Source organism: Equus asinus, chromosome 5 (genome assembly GCF_041296235.1).
Source record: "Equus asinus isolate D_3611 breed Donkey chromosome 5, EquAss-T2T_v2, whole genome shotgun sequence".
NCBI lineage: Eukaryota > Metazoa > Chordata > Mammalia > Perissodactyla > Equidae > Equus > Equus asinus.
The window spans coordinates 23,822,279-23,837,644 of record NC_091794.1 but is presented as its reverse complement, the minus strand read 5'-3'; the positions used below and the strand labels follow the sequence as shown (position 1 = coordinate 23,837,644).

At 52.2% G+C, this 15,366-nt stretch overlaps 1 protein-coding gene across 1 annotated transcript in view; it reads left to right on the top strand.

Annotated features, from left to right (window-relative positions):
- Window positions 1-15,366, top strand: part of ADCY5 (adenylate cyclase 5) — a 151,358-nt gene that overhangs the window by 121,333 nt on the left and 14,659 nt on the right. Inside the window, exons 13-17 of the mRNA XM_014829575.3 lie at window positions 8,126-8,242; window positions 8,679-8,843; window positions 11,863-12,038; window positions 13,820-13,849; window positions 14,930-15,062. Of these exons, the coding sequence (XP_014685061.3) occupies window positions 8,126-8,242; window positions 8,679-8,843; window positions 11,863-12,038; window positions 13,820-13,849; window positions 14,930-15,062 (621 nt within the window). The remainder of the gene's footprint in view (window positions 1-8,125; window positions 8,243-8,678; window positions 8,844-11,862; window positions 12,039-13,819; window positions 13,850-14,929; window positions 15,063-15,366) is intronic.

Genomic DNA, 15,366 nt, shown 5'->3' with positions numbered 1-15,366 from the left:
AGAGAAAGATTGGCAACAGATGTTGGCTCAGGGCCAATCTTCCTCACCAAAACAAAAAACAAAACAAAACAAAAACCCCGGAATCTTTTCTTTTTCTAAGTTAGAAATTGAGGCAAATTCATTGTTTGTTCGAGACACTTAATTAGCCTATTCAGATAAGAAGCAAAGCTATATGTTGTCTGTCATTTTTAAACCAGAACCTAGATTTCTCTCTTTTGTATTAGCTGCTTTGGTAAACCTGAGCTGTACTGATTTCATTCGTTTTGTGTTCCCTGATCTGCACGTGTATCTGATGGTGGGGGAGGAGGAGGAGGGTGAGGGGCAGAGAGGGAAGGGGAAGAGCAGGGAGAGGAGGAGGGGGAGGAGGAGCAAGAAGAGGAAGAGGAGGAGGGGGAGGAGGAGAGGGAAGGGGGGAGAGGAGGGGACGGACCCACTTCCCCAACTGCACTGCCGCTCTGAGTTAGTACTTTGGTCTAGTGAATTCTTGTTGCCTCTGTTCAAGATTATTTATGAAAATGATTCCTGCCTCCTTGTGCTGTATTGAACCTACCTATTTTGTAATCAATGTCCCATTCAAGGAGCTTGCTCCCAATGCCTTTATCTGGCCCAGTGATTTTTCTGACTGTTCTGAGGAGGTCTTAGTTTCCTCAGGGGGAGGCTGGTGGATGGAACGCCCACATCCCTGCCCCCTGGACATCCTGCCAACCCTGCCACACACACGCCCTTCACCCAGGGGGTCTGCTTCTTGCATCTTACAGATGTAGAGCTTCCGGAAAGAATTCGTTTAGAAAAAACAGTGGTCCGTGGCTTCTCCAGTCTGGACCCTGCTGATCTTGGCTGGGAGTCCAATCCACTCTGCTACCCACCTTGGGGTCCCTGCTGCATCCTTCTCTCACGACCTCTGACAAGCCATCTTCTCAGCATTTATCCACTTTCTGGAAAGTAGACCCCAACCTAAGAAATTTTTTTGTAGTACAAACTCCTCTTCCATTTATTCTTCTAGTCTCTTTATGTTGTGAATTACCTGCACATTAAGACGTGAAGGAGGTGATTCTCCCTTTGACGTCTCTGCAGCGGGACGCGCCAGCCCTCCCTTCCCCTGATGTGGGACGTGGCCTGTCGCCAGCACCCGGCGCTCCGCCTGTGGCTGGACTTGCGAAAGTTGATTTTATCACCTTTTCAGATACTGGCATGAAGCAGACTGGACTGGAATTTTCAGTGTCCTTCTGTTTTCCCTTTGAAAACATTCGCCCTTTACCAGAAGCCCTTTTTCATCTGATTCCCACAGTTTCTCGGAAGTCACGGCCAGTGGCTCTCCAGTGAGACATGGCAGCCCCTGACTTGCCCGTGGTCTGGGCTCGGCAGACCCAAAGTCAGGCGGTTCTGTCAGACACAGTTTTTTCTTCTGTTTCATTTACTGTTTCATTTCCCCAAAACAACTAGGACTTACTTTCTTAAGTCGTCCGTATTTTAACCTTTCTGAAGAGAGAAACATGAAGAAAGCGTAGGCTGAATTAAGTTATCTTCACTGTCTGTCAGGGGCGGTTTCCTGGGTCCTTTCTGTCGAAGGTTTTCCAAAACTTCCTGCTTTCCGAGTGCTCTGATTGGCTCACCGTGGGCCGGTTTGAGCTTTTCCTGACGCCGCTTGGTCCCGTTCACACACATGCCTGGATTCCTCCAGGAGGCTAGTCCGGTGCCTTGGTCGTCATCGTGTCCCTCAGTCCTGGTCTCGCTCCTCAGGGCATCAGCCGCTCTTCAGAGCCCTGCTGTCTCTGGGATGCCTTGCCCTGGGCATGGCCCCAAGCACTTTCTTCTGGTGGTACTGTCTTAGAAGGCCAGTCTGAACATCTGTGCACATCACTCCGCCATTCCCTTGGCATCCGTGCTGACCCGGGCCCCAGAGCTGCTTTTCTTAGAGAAAACCATGCTGAATCCGTCTTTCCATCACACATGGTCCGCAGACTCAGAGAAGCTCCGATTGGAAGGGGCCGGAGCAGTGAGGCAGCCCAGACACCCACCCGAGGCTGGAATCCCTTTATGCTAACCCTGCGAGGGGTGGGCCCGCCTCTGCTGGATCACCTCCAGGGACGGCCAGCTCACTCACATCTCCTGAGCCCCTGCCCTCTTTGGCCGGCTCTGACCGTTTCCTCAGTCTCCCTGGGGCTTCCGCGGCATCGTCCTGTGAAGCAGCCCAGGCCTAATGCACTTTTGCCACCAGCACCCACATGGGTAGAAGCGGGCAGCTCCCTTCTCTCCCCTCTCTTGATCTGGGCTCCCTGTCTTTACTGTGGCTCTTCGGCACATCCTCACTCAGAAGGCCAGACTCTCCTTGCCTGCGATTTGGGAGTTGGCTACCGACAGCTCCAGAAGAAGTACTCAGCTGCATAGCTCTGTGCCTGTGTGTGTTTAAATCTCCCTCATGCTCCAGGCTGCTGGCTCCCTCTCAGCTTGCATCCCACTGACCTCCGGGACCCGCTGGTCTGAGCTCCTGGGCACTCCTCCCAGAGCTCCTCCCAGGCTCCTTCTGCTCTGTGCTGTCACCAAAAAGCCTCCTCTTCTCCGCCCGCAGCCAGAATGTCGCCAGGTCTCAGCTTGCTGGCCCTCCTCTCTACCACGCCCCCCTGACTCCTGTCCACAGTTTCTATAGCAGGGTCTTGCTGTACCTCTTACCTCCTAGGTGTCTTCTATCCCATGAGGACTTTAGGATCCCCACGCTCACCTTTCCCTCAGCCTGACCAGGCTCAACATTTTGTCTGTTAGGGAAGGGATGTGTCGTTGCCAGACACACGTTCAGTTGGGAATGGAGAACTCTTCATTCATTCCCTCGCTTGGCTTTCGAGTCAGGCAGTCTCGGGTTCATATCCAAGTTCTGTCACTTTGATCTGTGTTTCCCAAGCCTCTAAGATGACTTTTATTATGTCCACATTAAAGATGAGGAAAATGAAGCTCAGAGAGGTTAGGCAGCTTTCCTTAGGTCCCAGAGCAGTATAGCAGGGATTTAAATCCAGATGGTTCTTGACTTCAGGGCCCACAATCCTTCCCCTCCAGGACACTGCCTTTGTTAATATGTCCAGTTGACCTTGAAAGGCCAGGGCATGGGAGCGGTGATGTGGAGTCCAGTCAGCTTCTGCCTGCCTTGTTCGGCCGCTGAAGTTTTCATATCTTTCAAAATGTTTTTCCAAAGTAGGAGCTATTGCTGATTTTATTAACTCCTTGTCCAAAAGGCTGTTTTCTTTAACTTTTTGCTGTGAGATTTTGTCACCTTCTTTCATCTCAGTAATACTCTGGCCCCACATCACAGACAGGGAACCAGGGCCCCAGGGAGGTCATCGATTTCCCTGGAGATTTCAGAGGGGCCAGGATCAGAACTGTCCCTCGTCCCAGTTGTGGTTTATTGATTATGACCCCACTCCCGTTTTTCTTGTTGAATTGATTTGAATTAATCAGACTGGGAATGTACTGGTTTGGAACTTATTTTTTTAAAATCGATTCTTTTTCTGAGCTCTGCCTGTGAGCAGGCATTGAGCAATTGGTTTGCACAGACACGATTATCCTGCCGTAGAAATGCCCTCAGGATCTGCAGGGCAGCCCCGTGAGGAGGCTCAGCCCCCGGTGGAGAGTTTTGTCATCCACACTGGGGTTCCTGAAGGTGCGATTTAGGGTCAACATACAGGTGAACTGTTTGATTACAGGAGATGACCTGCTCTATGAACCGTTACCAGGACAGGATGTCAAATCTTCTGGAGAGTTCAAAAAAGCAGCCATTCCTGGGTTCCTGCTGAGGTTTTAAAGTCAAGAGTGGATCTTTTTCAAGAGCCACAAGAGAAACTGGCTTGTAGCAAAGCAATGCATTAAGAGTTAATCAGTGAGTAGGTGTTACAGTTACATTCCAGGTTGAATTTGTTTTTAAATGACCTGCAGTTCTTCTGGCCCCCGTGGGGCTGCTGATCCCAGGTTCACCAGGAAGCCTGTGTGCCTATCGTGATCCCCAACCGCCTTCTATAGAGTTTTAGCATCTGCTAATAACTTTTGCCTAATCAGTCATACACTGGCGTTTGCCAGGTAGTGAAGGCAGCCTTTCAATTGATGGACAGGGTGATAGGAACTGAGACAATTTAAATAACTTGGGGGGACGAGAGTGGAATGGCAACACTTTAAGCAGGCAGATGAGAAACCATCTGTCTACCATTTCAGAGTAAGATGCCCTGGTGGTGCCGAAACACTTTCTCCAGCTGTGAAACCAAAAATTCCTTTCATGGGAGACAAGGACTTTTATTCTTATCAGCAACATAGCTCTTTAAACTGCTAATATTAACTAAATTGTCTGTTGAATTTAACAGTTTACAGAGCACTTCAAATGCATCATTTCATGGAGTCTTCAGAGCCACCCTGGGAGGTAGATAGTCCCTGTTTGCCAAGAAGGAAACTGAGGCTCAGAGCCCAGCAGGGACTTCCCCAGGATCACACAGCTAGTGAGGGGCCGAGCAAGATTTTTTATTTTAAAATTTCTTTGGAGAGGAAGATCGGCCCTGAGCTAACATCTGTTGCTAATCTTCCTCTTTCTGCTGGAGGAGCATTGGCTCTGAGCTAACATCTGTGCCAATCTTCCTCCACTTTGCATGTGGGATGCCACCACAGCATGGCTGGATGAGTGGTGTGTAGGTCTGTGCCTGGGATCGAACTCCCGAATCCCCAGGCACCAAAGCGGAGTGCAGGAACTTAACCACTACACCACTGGGCCAGCCCCGTGAGCAAGATTTTTTAATGAGCAGTTTATTGAGATATCATTCACATGCCATAAAATTCACCTTTACATTCTTACCAGCAGTGTTTGAGGGTTCCATCTTCTCTCCGTCCTCACCAACACTTGTTATTATCTGACGTTTTGATTATAACCATCCTAGTGGGTGTGAAGTGCTTTTTGTGTTTTTGATTTGCATTTCCCTGATGGCTAATGATGTTAAACATCTTTTCATGTGCTTATTGGCCGTTTATATAGATTCTTTGGAGAAATGTCCATTTAAATCATTTGCCCATTTTTAAATTGGGTTATTTGTCTTATTGTTGAGTTATAAGAGTTCTTTGTATATTCTTGTTATAAGACCCTTATTAGATATATGGTTTGCAACAATTTTCTTCCATTCTGTGAGTTGACTTTTCACTTTCTTTTTTTATAATCATTTTTTTATTGTGGTAAAATATACGTAATATAAATTTTTCCATTTTAACCATTTTTAAGTGTTCAGTTCAGTGGCATTAAGTACCATCACATTGTCACGCAACAATGACCACCATCCATCTCCACAACTTTTTATCTTCCCGAACTGAAACTTTACACTCATTAAACAATAACTCCCCATACCAACCTTGCTCCTGGCAATCATCATTCTGCTTTCTGTCTCTATGAATTTGGCTACTCTAGGCACCTCATATAAGTGGAATCATATGGTATTTGTCCTTTTGTGACTGGCTTCTTTCACTTAACATAATGTCGTTAAGGTTCTTCCATGTTGTAGTGTGTGTCAGAATTTCCTTCCTTTTTAAGGCAGAATAATATTCCATTGTATGTATGCACCACATTTTGTTTATCCATTCATCTATAGATGGACACTTGGGTTTCTTCCTTTTGGCTATTGTGAATAATGCTGCTGTGAACGTGAGTGTACAAATATCTGTACAAGCCCTTGCTTTCTGTTCTTTTGAGTATATACCCAGAAGTGGAACTGCTATATCATATGGTAATTCTATGTTTAATTTTTTGAAGAACGCCCTACCATTTTTACAATAGCTGTATCATTTTACATGCCCACCAGGAGTGCGCAAAGTTTCCAGTTTCCCCGCATCTTCACCAACACCTTTTTTGCTTTCTTGATGGTATTATTTGAAGCACAAAATTTTAATATTTTGCTAGAATCCAACTTATATATTTTTTCTTTTCTGCTTTTGTTTTTGGTGTCATATCTAAGAAACCATTGCCTAACCCAAAGTCACAAAGATTTACTTGTATGTTTTCTTCTAAGAGTTGTATAGTTTTAGCTCTTGCATTTAGGTCTCTGATTCATTTTGAGTTAATTTTTGTATATGGTGTGAGGTAGGGATCCAACTTCATTCTTTTGCATGTGGGTATCCAGTTGTCTCAGCAACATTTGTTGAAAAGACTAATTTGATTTGTCTTGGCAACTTTGTCCAAATCAATTGATCATAAATGTAAGGGTTTGTCTCTGGACTCAGTCTCTATTCTGTTGATCTCTGTGTCTGTTAAGCAGGATTTTAATCCAAGTTTATGCTCTCCAGATCACACACATCTTTCCTTCTACCGTGTAAATGGGTTGAGTCAGAGTGTCTCCTTCATTACCCCAAAAGGAAGTGGTTTTTCAGGATAATGCCACAGACTTGATGATATATAAACACACCTGGGGGACACCTCTGCTGGAAACAGGGAGTCCAGGGTCTTCACTGCTCAGCCTATAGCCTGATGCCTGCCGGGCTTCTGACATGGCTGCATCTTTCCTGTGGTCCTCTCTTTCCCTCTGCTGAATAGGAGTGGCCTTACTGGAAGGGTGGAGGAGGATCTGGGGTGGAAAAGATATATTGCTTCCCTACATGCACACCCAGCCCAAAGCCCAAGAACAAGGTGTGAGCAGGGCACTTACTTGGTGTCAAGAACTGTGAAGGGTCTGAGATTTGGCCTTATTACTTATAAGCTAATAAGTTAGCCTATTGCTCTTTCTTGGATGCTGGCAGGAGACACAAGACTCCTGGGTCAGAGACAAAAGGCGTTATTACTCAAGGCACAGCAAACAGCACGAGCATGGGCATATTTGTGTTGGTTCCCTAAAGTCCCATGGGGATGATGTGACGGGCCCATGTGGACGTCCTGCATGTAGTGTGTTTGGGTCACAGCTGAAGAACACTGACCAAGGGCCCTGCACTTGCTAGCAGAAAACATTGTAGCATATGAGCCAGTCCCCTCCACACTGGGAGTGAGCGGTCAATGGTGGTCACGTTGTGTCTCATTGCCTACTTAGTTGTTTGTGTGACTAGTACAGAAACTCTTAGTATCAGAGGATGGATAAGCCTCGTAGTCTCGCACACCCGGCCAGAATGTGCAGGGCCCCAGTAGTCCTACAGATAGGAAGCCTTCAGAGAGGGGATATGACTTGCTCAGGGTCACACAGGAAAAGCCACACCTAGAACTCAGTCCTCCAAGCTCCTAGTCCGGTGCTTTTTTCCTCCATCCTCCTTTGGCCTTGGGGGCTTCCGTGGGACACCTGGCATGTTTGCAGCAGATCAGCCTCACCAGGAGGCACTGAGGTGGGTGGGGCAGGGGAAGCCCGCATCTACTGCTCTGCTCCTCTGGGTCTGCCACCTTCTTTCATAGCCTGGGTCACTTGGGAGATGAGGAGGACATGGTGGGCCAGGCCAACTGTGTCAGACTTGGTGGAGCCCAATCATTTAATTGCCAAACTGCAGTGGGTCTTTGAGTGAACATACGGTTTGTCTAGTTGAAGGAAATCTAGGGAGGGTTAGGTGAGGGGAAGGCAGACCTGGAGCGTCCTGCTGAAAAAAGGCTCACTTAATTCTACTTGTCCACGGCCCACCCTCCTGCCCGCATGCTTCTCTGCCCCCTTCTCACAAGCCATCCCCTTCCTCCTGACACCAGGGCCTCTCTGAATCTGCAGACCCACTGCTCCCTACTTCTTCTCCCAGGAAGCCTTCCGACCCTCCCTGGGAAAGTTCTGGGCCCCTCCACACCTCCTCAACTGCCATCTACCGCCCCTCCCTGATTATAACGCCTAAAATTCACAAAATGGGTGCATGTGCTTTTTCCTCTGCTTCCATGTTGGGGTCAAAAGAGCATCTTTCCTTTTGTCCTGCTTCTCTCAGCTGTGAGCTCCCCAGGGAGACCCACTCCTGGCCGGCTGCTGAGTCTGTGCTGCTGTTGGCCTGGAAGTAATGGTGCAGTGGAGCAAGGCTGGAAGCTTGCCCACCAGGAGGGCGTGCGGGAAGGCCCCTGGGGTTGTGCTGGAGAGAGGCGAAGGTGGAGGGAAGGGCTGGTTCCAGGGCTGTTTGGAGAGTCTCCACTGAATTCTGTTGTCTCTCTCTCCCTCCCTCTTCGGGACAGCTCTTCCCGGTGCCCCTGCAGACCCTGTCCAGGAAAATCGTGCGGTCCAAGATGAACAGCACCCTGCTCGGGGTGTTCAGCATCATCCTGGTGTTCCTGTCGGCTTTTGTCAACATGGTGCGCGGCCCCACCTTCCCAGGACCTCCCCTGCCCCGTTGGGTCACACCTGCTGGAGCCCTGTACCCCACAAGTGTAGGCTGGGAGGGGAGGTCCCCCCAGACTCTGGAGTTCTCCCTCCTCAGAAATTCTTACTCCTGTCTCACCTGGGGTCTGGGGTCAGATTTGACTCCTAAAGCCTCTGACACAGGCTTTTAGTTCCTCCCTCTCAAAGCTGGTGAGCCAGAAAGCCTCAGAAGTGCCCCCGGGAGGTTTCTGAGCCCCACCCTGGGCAGCTGGGCAAACCTCGCTCAGCCCTCAGCCTCGCCCAGGCTCCTCTCCTGTCCCCGGTCCGTGTCAGGCTGCACTCGAGACAGAGGGTGGGCGGGCGCCCGCTGCCCTGTGGGATGGGCTGCCCTTCCCTGGCCCCCGGGCTGACCCGCCCCGGCCCCCCCAGTTCATGTGCAACTCCAGGGACCTGTTCAGCTGCCTGGCGGAGGAGCACAACATCAGTGCCAGCCAGGTCAATGCGTGCCACGTGGTGGAGTCGGCCGTCAACTACAGCCTGGGCGATGAACAGGGCTTCTGCGGCAGCCCCTGGCCCAACTGCAACTTCCCCGAGGTACTGGGCGGGGAGGGGCTGGGGGCACATGGAGACCCTCTCCCGCCCCTGCCCTTGGCTGCCCTGAGAGACGGTTGGCCGCCCTCGAGCTCACTGCCATCCAGAGACCTCCTTCCCCCAATCTCTCTCCACCAGTGACCAAGGCCAACCTCCTCAATATAACAGTAACAGTAATGGGGCTGGCCCCGTGGCCGAGTGGTTAAGTTTGCGCGCTCTGCTGCAGGCGGCCCAGTGTTTCGTTGGTTCGAATCCTGGGCGCGGACATGGCACTGCTCATCAGACTATGCTGAGGCAGCGTCCCACATGCCACAACTAGAAGAACCCACAACGAAGAATACACAACTATGTACCGGGGGGCTTTGGGGAGAAAAAGGGAAAAATAAAATCTTTAAAAAAAAAAAAAAAAACAGTAACAGTAATAATAGCATAGCTATTGTTTATGTAGTCCTACCATGTGCCAGGCGCTGTGCTAAGTGCTTACATACGTTTACTCATTTGTCCTCACAACAACCCTATGACATAGATACTGTTATTATCCCCTTTATAGAGATGACACTGAGGCACAGAGAGGTTAAGTAACTTGCCCAAGGTCACAGAGCAAGTAAGCAGCAGAGCCAGAGCTCCCAGCCAGGTCATCTGGCTCCAGAGTTGGGGCTCTTAACCTGAGGGCAGAGCTGTTTCTGGACCCACAGCTTTGGAGCAGAGCTGCTGCTGCCACAGGAGGACTTGCCTGAGGCCCCTGCTGTGGGTCAGAGAGCAGAGCGGAGCAAAGGGAAGCCGATCCTAAACCAGTGCACCATCGGCTTCACCCACTCGAACTGTGCATCTCAGTGGCTTTTAGTCTATGCACACACGTGTGTTAGTATACGCACACATGTGTGCAGCCATCATCATAATCTAAATTTAGAACATATTCATCACCCCCAAAAGAATTGTGTACCTACAGGTGATTGGGTTTAAAAAATAGCACCGAGAACCCTTAGACAGCAGCACGTATTAAGCGCCTGTGGTATGCGAGGTACTTCATCTACCTTGCTGGTCTCCTCAGGGAGCAGCGAGCCACAGGGCCAGGCTCCCAGCCCAGGGTGTTGCTCCAGGCACTGGGTGGGCCCCACACCCTAGCTCCCTGCCAGGGTCACAGGAACCCTGTAAGATGATGGCCTTTTAGCTCTTTGCTGGGGAGAGGGTCCATGCCTTCATCCGATTCCCAAAGCGCCCATGACTTGCAACAAGGCTCCAGAAAGGCAGTGAGGGCCCCTGGGCTGTCCCAGTGCTGGCCTCCCCCCTCCCTGGAAGGGGACTGATCCGTGTCCCCTGTACACATGGGGAGGGAACTCACTGAGGAGTCGGCCCGCCCATGCTCACCTAGACCAGCACATCCCCCCGCCCCCGCACCCCCTGCAGGCCCAGCATCCTGTCCCCTCCCCTCTGTGCAGCCCAGCGCTCCCCTCTGTTCCCTCTCACACCAGCTGGGCCCGCAGGGGCTCTGCCCACGGCTGCCTGCTGAGCAGCAGAGGCTGGCTGTGGTCTTGGTGGTCGCTCCTCCGGAGGCGAGGGTCGGGGAAGAGAGCAGCAGCGGGGCCTGTTCTAGCTCCTCATTTGTGGGAGGTGGTTGGTCCCAGCCTTTAGGGTCCCTCACAAGCCTGGCCAGTTTCAGGCCCTGCTGGCCTCAGAGCTCTCGGGCTGACCCCACCCCACGGTGTCGTTCTGATTCCCCAGGTCCTCACCAGCCCCAAGGCTCTTGGGGGACCCCAGCATTAGGCCTTGGCCCCAGTTGTCTGGGCTCAGGGTCTATGTGGGAATGCAGGCTGGCTCGTGGGGCCCCCTCCCCATCCCCCAAGGACGAGATTATTATCTTTGGGGCTGTATTATCTGGGTGTGCCCCCCCACTCCTTCCTCTGCCCCTGTTCCTGAGGGTGACTTGAGGCTGCTCCCTCCCCCTTCCGATCACGGGGTCCTCTGCAGTCCCTCTGTGGGTTCCTGAGGGCCTGGGGAGGCAGAAGGTCCCACCTGGGGGCTGCCCCCACTGCCAACCAGTGCCATTTGGCCCCCAGCCCAGGACAGAGGCAGAGAATAGTTAAGAGCCTGATGCCCGACTCAGAGATAATGATGCTAAATTTAAAAGAAGGAACACCGTAATAGATGCTGACGTGTCTAGGATTAGCGTCAGCGTACATGGAACAGAACGGGGCTGGTGAGGTCACCTGGCTTGGCCCTGCAGGCTTCTGAGAAAGAAACTGAGGCTCAGAGACCGGAAGGGACTTCCCCAGAGTAAGTCATATGGGGCCTCAATCCCACATCTGGAAACTTCCAGGTCAGACGTATTTTGGACTTTGGAATTTTTCAGGTTTGATAAGGTTGCCTTCCACCCCGAGTGGAGTCGGGGCAGCACCTGATAATGAAGCACAGTAACATTTCTGCAGCAAAACGTATGAATAGTCACAGGGGGCAGGATAAAGATGTCATTAATGTTATATCAGTTGGTTCTGTTGCCACCAAATAAGGTCAGTTCGGGTCATAACTGATGCCACCGCATCTGTTATGTAAATGCTTTCAGTTTTCAGGACTTTGGGGTGAAAGTGGCGGGTCAGGGGCTGGAGCTTGAGCTGCCCACAGTTATTGAGGGCACTGTGCCAAGTGGCTTCATCTCATGTAGTCGTCGCAGTGAGCCCATGAGATGGGTGGGTTTGCAGATGGGGAAACTGAGGCTTAGAGAGGTTGAGTAAATGGCCCATATCCATAATCAATCAACAATGAAACTCAAGTCGGCCTGAGCCTGGAGCCCTGCTCTAACCATTGGGCTCTATCGCCATACTGGCCAAACTCAGCCCAGACACCCCACCCCCCCACCCCTGTCTCCTGGTTCCTAACCAGGGCCCTTCACATGGCATCTCAACAAACATCCCAGACCAGGCTTTACCTCCGGCTGGTGGGAGGCTGGGGTGGAGCTGGGGGTGGGCCTGGGCCCCAGGGCGGGCAGGGCCGAGTGCTGAGGCGGCTGTCCCCCTTCTTTCCGCAGTACTTCACCTACAGCGTGCTGCTCAGCCTGCTGGCCTGCTCCGTGTTCCTGCAGATCAGTTGCATCGGGAAGCTGGTGCTCATGCTGGCCATCGAGCTCATCTACGTGCTCATCGTCGAGGTGCCCGGTGTCACACTCTTTGACAATGCCGACCTGCTGGTCACCGCCAACGCCATGTAGGTGGCACCCCCTCATGCCCTGCATGGGGTCTGGGGCATTGCAGAGAGGCGGGAAGAGCAGGAGGCGGGGTCCTGGGCTGCAGGGGGCTGGCAAGGGATGTGTGCTGTTGCTCCCCAGCTCTGACCACCTGGGCAGAGCACCACAGTGTCCTGTTTCTTTCCCTCCCTCCCTTTCTCAGTGTTTGGGGATGGCCCCAGAGTGACTAGGTCCCACTGTCCTTCTGCCTCTGGTTTCCTACCCATTCCTGACCTCAGGCGCCAGTGAAGTTTTCCTCACTAGTTCAGGGCAGCCTCTGATGAGCTATTTTCATCTAACTAACTGCCTGTGGCTCCTCAGGCCCAGAGGGGTCAAGGTTCAGGCTGGATAGCAAGGTCTATGGGAAAGAGGAACAGCCTTTGTTGTTCATGGGCTCTGTCCCAGGCACTTGGACATACATTATCCCTTTTCATCCTCACAACAACCCAGCAAAGTAGACATGACCACCAGGGAAGGGTGGGTAGTTTGTGTACTGCTCAAAGGCTCCTGGCTGTGATGGTGAGCGGTTGAGTCCCTCAGCCAGGAGGTGGCAGGCATGCGGGTCGTGCCCCAGGCTATCTGGCTGGCAGTCAGCCTGGTCATATGGCAACAGATGTCAGATTTCCAAGGGAGCTTGTTCCATGAGGGGAAAGAGCTCTGGCTTTGGGTCAAAATGAGTTTGAATCTCAGCCTCAGACACACATTTAGCTATTTTTCCTGAACCTCATTATTTTTTCCCCAGTAACATGGGAATAATAACACCCATAGTGGTAAATTGTATGTAAAGTGCCCATATGTGGTACCCTTTTCTTGCCATCACCGTCCACCCCAATACACACCAGGCTCCCCTCCTCCTGCTGAAGGGGCGGCAGAGAACGGAGGTCACTTCTGGGTCTGGAGACCCTGGTTTAGCTCAAGGGCAGCACCATCCAGTAGGTAAATAATGCAAGCTGCTTATGTAATTTAGAATTTTCTGGTAGCTATATTAAAAAGGCAAAACATGCAATTAATTTAAATAATAGTTTCATTTAACCAGTATATCTACAGTGTTATTTTAATATGTAATGGGTATAAAATTGTTAGTGAAATATTTTACATTTTGTCCCACACGAATTCTTTAAAACCTAGTATCTGTTTTATGCTTACTGGGCATTTTAGCTCGCACTAGCCACGTTGTGAGGCTGGGGGCACATTAGGCTAGTGGGTACCCCACGGACATTGCCAGGGTGGTGTTTCTCCTCCTCTGGTGGCAGCCAAGGGCTGGAAGTGGAGGAGGGCAGGCTTCCCTCAGTTGGATGTGGGGGGACCCGTCCTTACTTCCCATGGTCCCGGGGAAGGGCCAGGGATTCATGGTCATGGTGACCAGATGCTAGTTGGGCTGGGCTTCCTGCAAGCTTCCCATCCTCACAGTGTCCTTGGATCCAGAGGGGTGCGAACGGACAGTGGGGGCAGCAGCCTTGGGCATGGGGGGCAGCAGAGAGCAGGGCATTTAGGGCAGAGTGGGCGTTGGGGCAGAACAGGGTGGGGGGGCGGAGCATGTGGAGGGCGGAGCATGTGGAGAGGTGGAGCATGTGGAAGGTGGAGCAGAGTGGAGGGGCGGAGCATGTGGAGGGAGGAGCATGTGGAGGGGTAGGGCATGTGGAAGGTGGAGCAGAGTAGAGGGGCGGAGCATGTGGAGGGAGGAGCATGTGGGGGCGGAGCCAGCATGGTGGCCGCGGAGCAGTAGAGCGACCCTGAATGCCCTCCTGTCTGTTGTCCACAGCGAGTTCAACAACAACGGGACCTCCCAGTGGTGAGTTCATGCGCTTTCTCTGATCCAGCCCCTCCCTGCCCCTGTCACGGAGCAGCCCAGGGCCCAGCAGAGAAGGGTGGTGCCCAGGTGGGAGGGGGGCCAGGTGGCGAGGTGGGCGGTGAGGGAGGAAGCTAGAGGGGGCCAGGAGGCCGTCCCCTCCCCAGGTACCGAGGCGGCTGCCTTGGGTAGATGCCTTCCTCTTCTTTTATGATCCGCAGACCCCCCAAGATGTTCTGTAGACTAGGTGGCCAGGCTCTTAGACCCACAGGTCGTTCCACAGGCCTCATCTTAAAGTATTTGGCCTCAAGTTTTTCCCCTGGAGGGTGTGGGAGACCCCAGGCACAGGGACCCCCAGGCACAGGGGCACAGGAACCGGTGCCCTCTCTCCCTCTGGAGGTTAGGCCCTGCGTCAGGGCAGCTGCTGGGCAGGGAGTCTGCGCGTTGTTCATGGTTTGGGCTCTTTGCTGGGACAGGGAGCGGAGTTTGGAATACCTGCTTTCATTGAGTATTCATAATAATGTTAGCAGAAATATAATTAGACAATAATAACTACCTGTTTCGGAGTTCCTGCTGTGTCAGGTGCTGTTCTAAGCATTTTGTGTGTGGTATCTTTAATTCTTAACCACAATCCTGAAGTGTGGGTATTGTTATCCCATTTTACAAATAAGGAAACTAAGGTTCAGAGAGGTTAAGAGACTTACCCAAGGTTGCCCAGAAACGGTCAGTATGGCCTGCCTGGCTCCCTTGTTCCTGCACCCATAGCCCCGTCTAGCCCCCTGAGAAAAACCTGGGATGTCCACACTGCCTTTTAGAAGGGCCACATTCATCCCTTGATGTGACAGAGGGAAGCTCTGTGACGGGGGAGAGAAGGCATCAGGAGAGGAGGAATGGCTGCTGAGCTGCAGATAGGGGCCGAGATGGAGCTGCCAGCCAGGAACGCTTCCTGGAGGAGGCACACTTTAGGCAAAGTTTGAGCAGGAGAGTGAGGAGGAGGAGGAGCTGTAGTGGGAGGAAGAGAAAAGCCCTGAGGGGGCCTGGGAGCCTGCCCTGAGGTGCCAGGCATCTCCCTCCCGCCTGCAGCCCTGAGCATGCCACCAAGGTGGCGCTGAAGGTGGTGACGCCCATCATCATCTCAGTCTTCGTGCTGGCCCTGTACCTGCACGCCCAGCAGGTGGAGTCCACCGCCCGCCTTGACTTCCTCTGGAAACTGCAGGTGGGTGGCCCTGGGGCTGCAACTGGGGTGGGGGAGGCGCCTGGGCCTCACGTTTTGTGAGTGAGTGAGCTCATCGCCTGGGCTGGGCTGGGCTGGTCCTGCGCTGACAAAGTGTCTTGCTTGGGCCCCGTCCCAGCTGACGGACGCCCCATGTCCCAGCGGGTCTGCTCCCTGCGCTGTGGCGCGAAGAGGAGAAACCCCGGAGCTTATTCCAGACAAAACCACCCTGGACAGCGCTGGGACTTTGATGGGCCCTGGAGATATGCTAAGTCGCAAATAAGTGTGTGCTTCCAGAGGCAGGGAC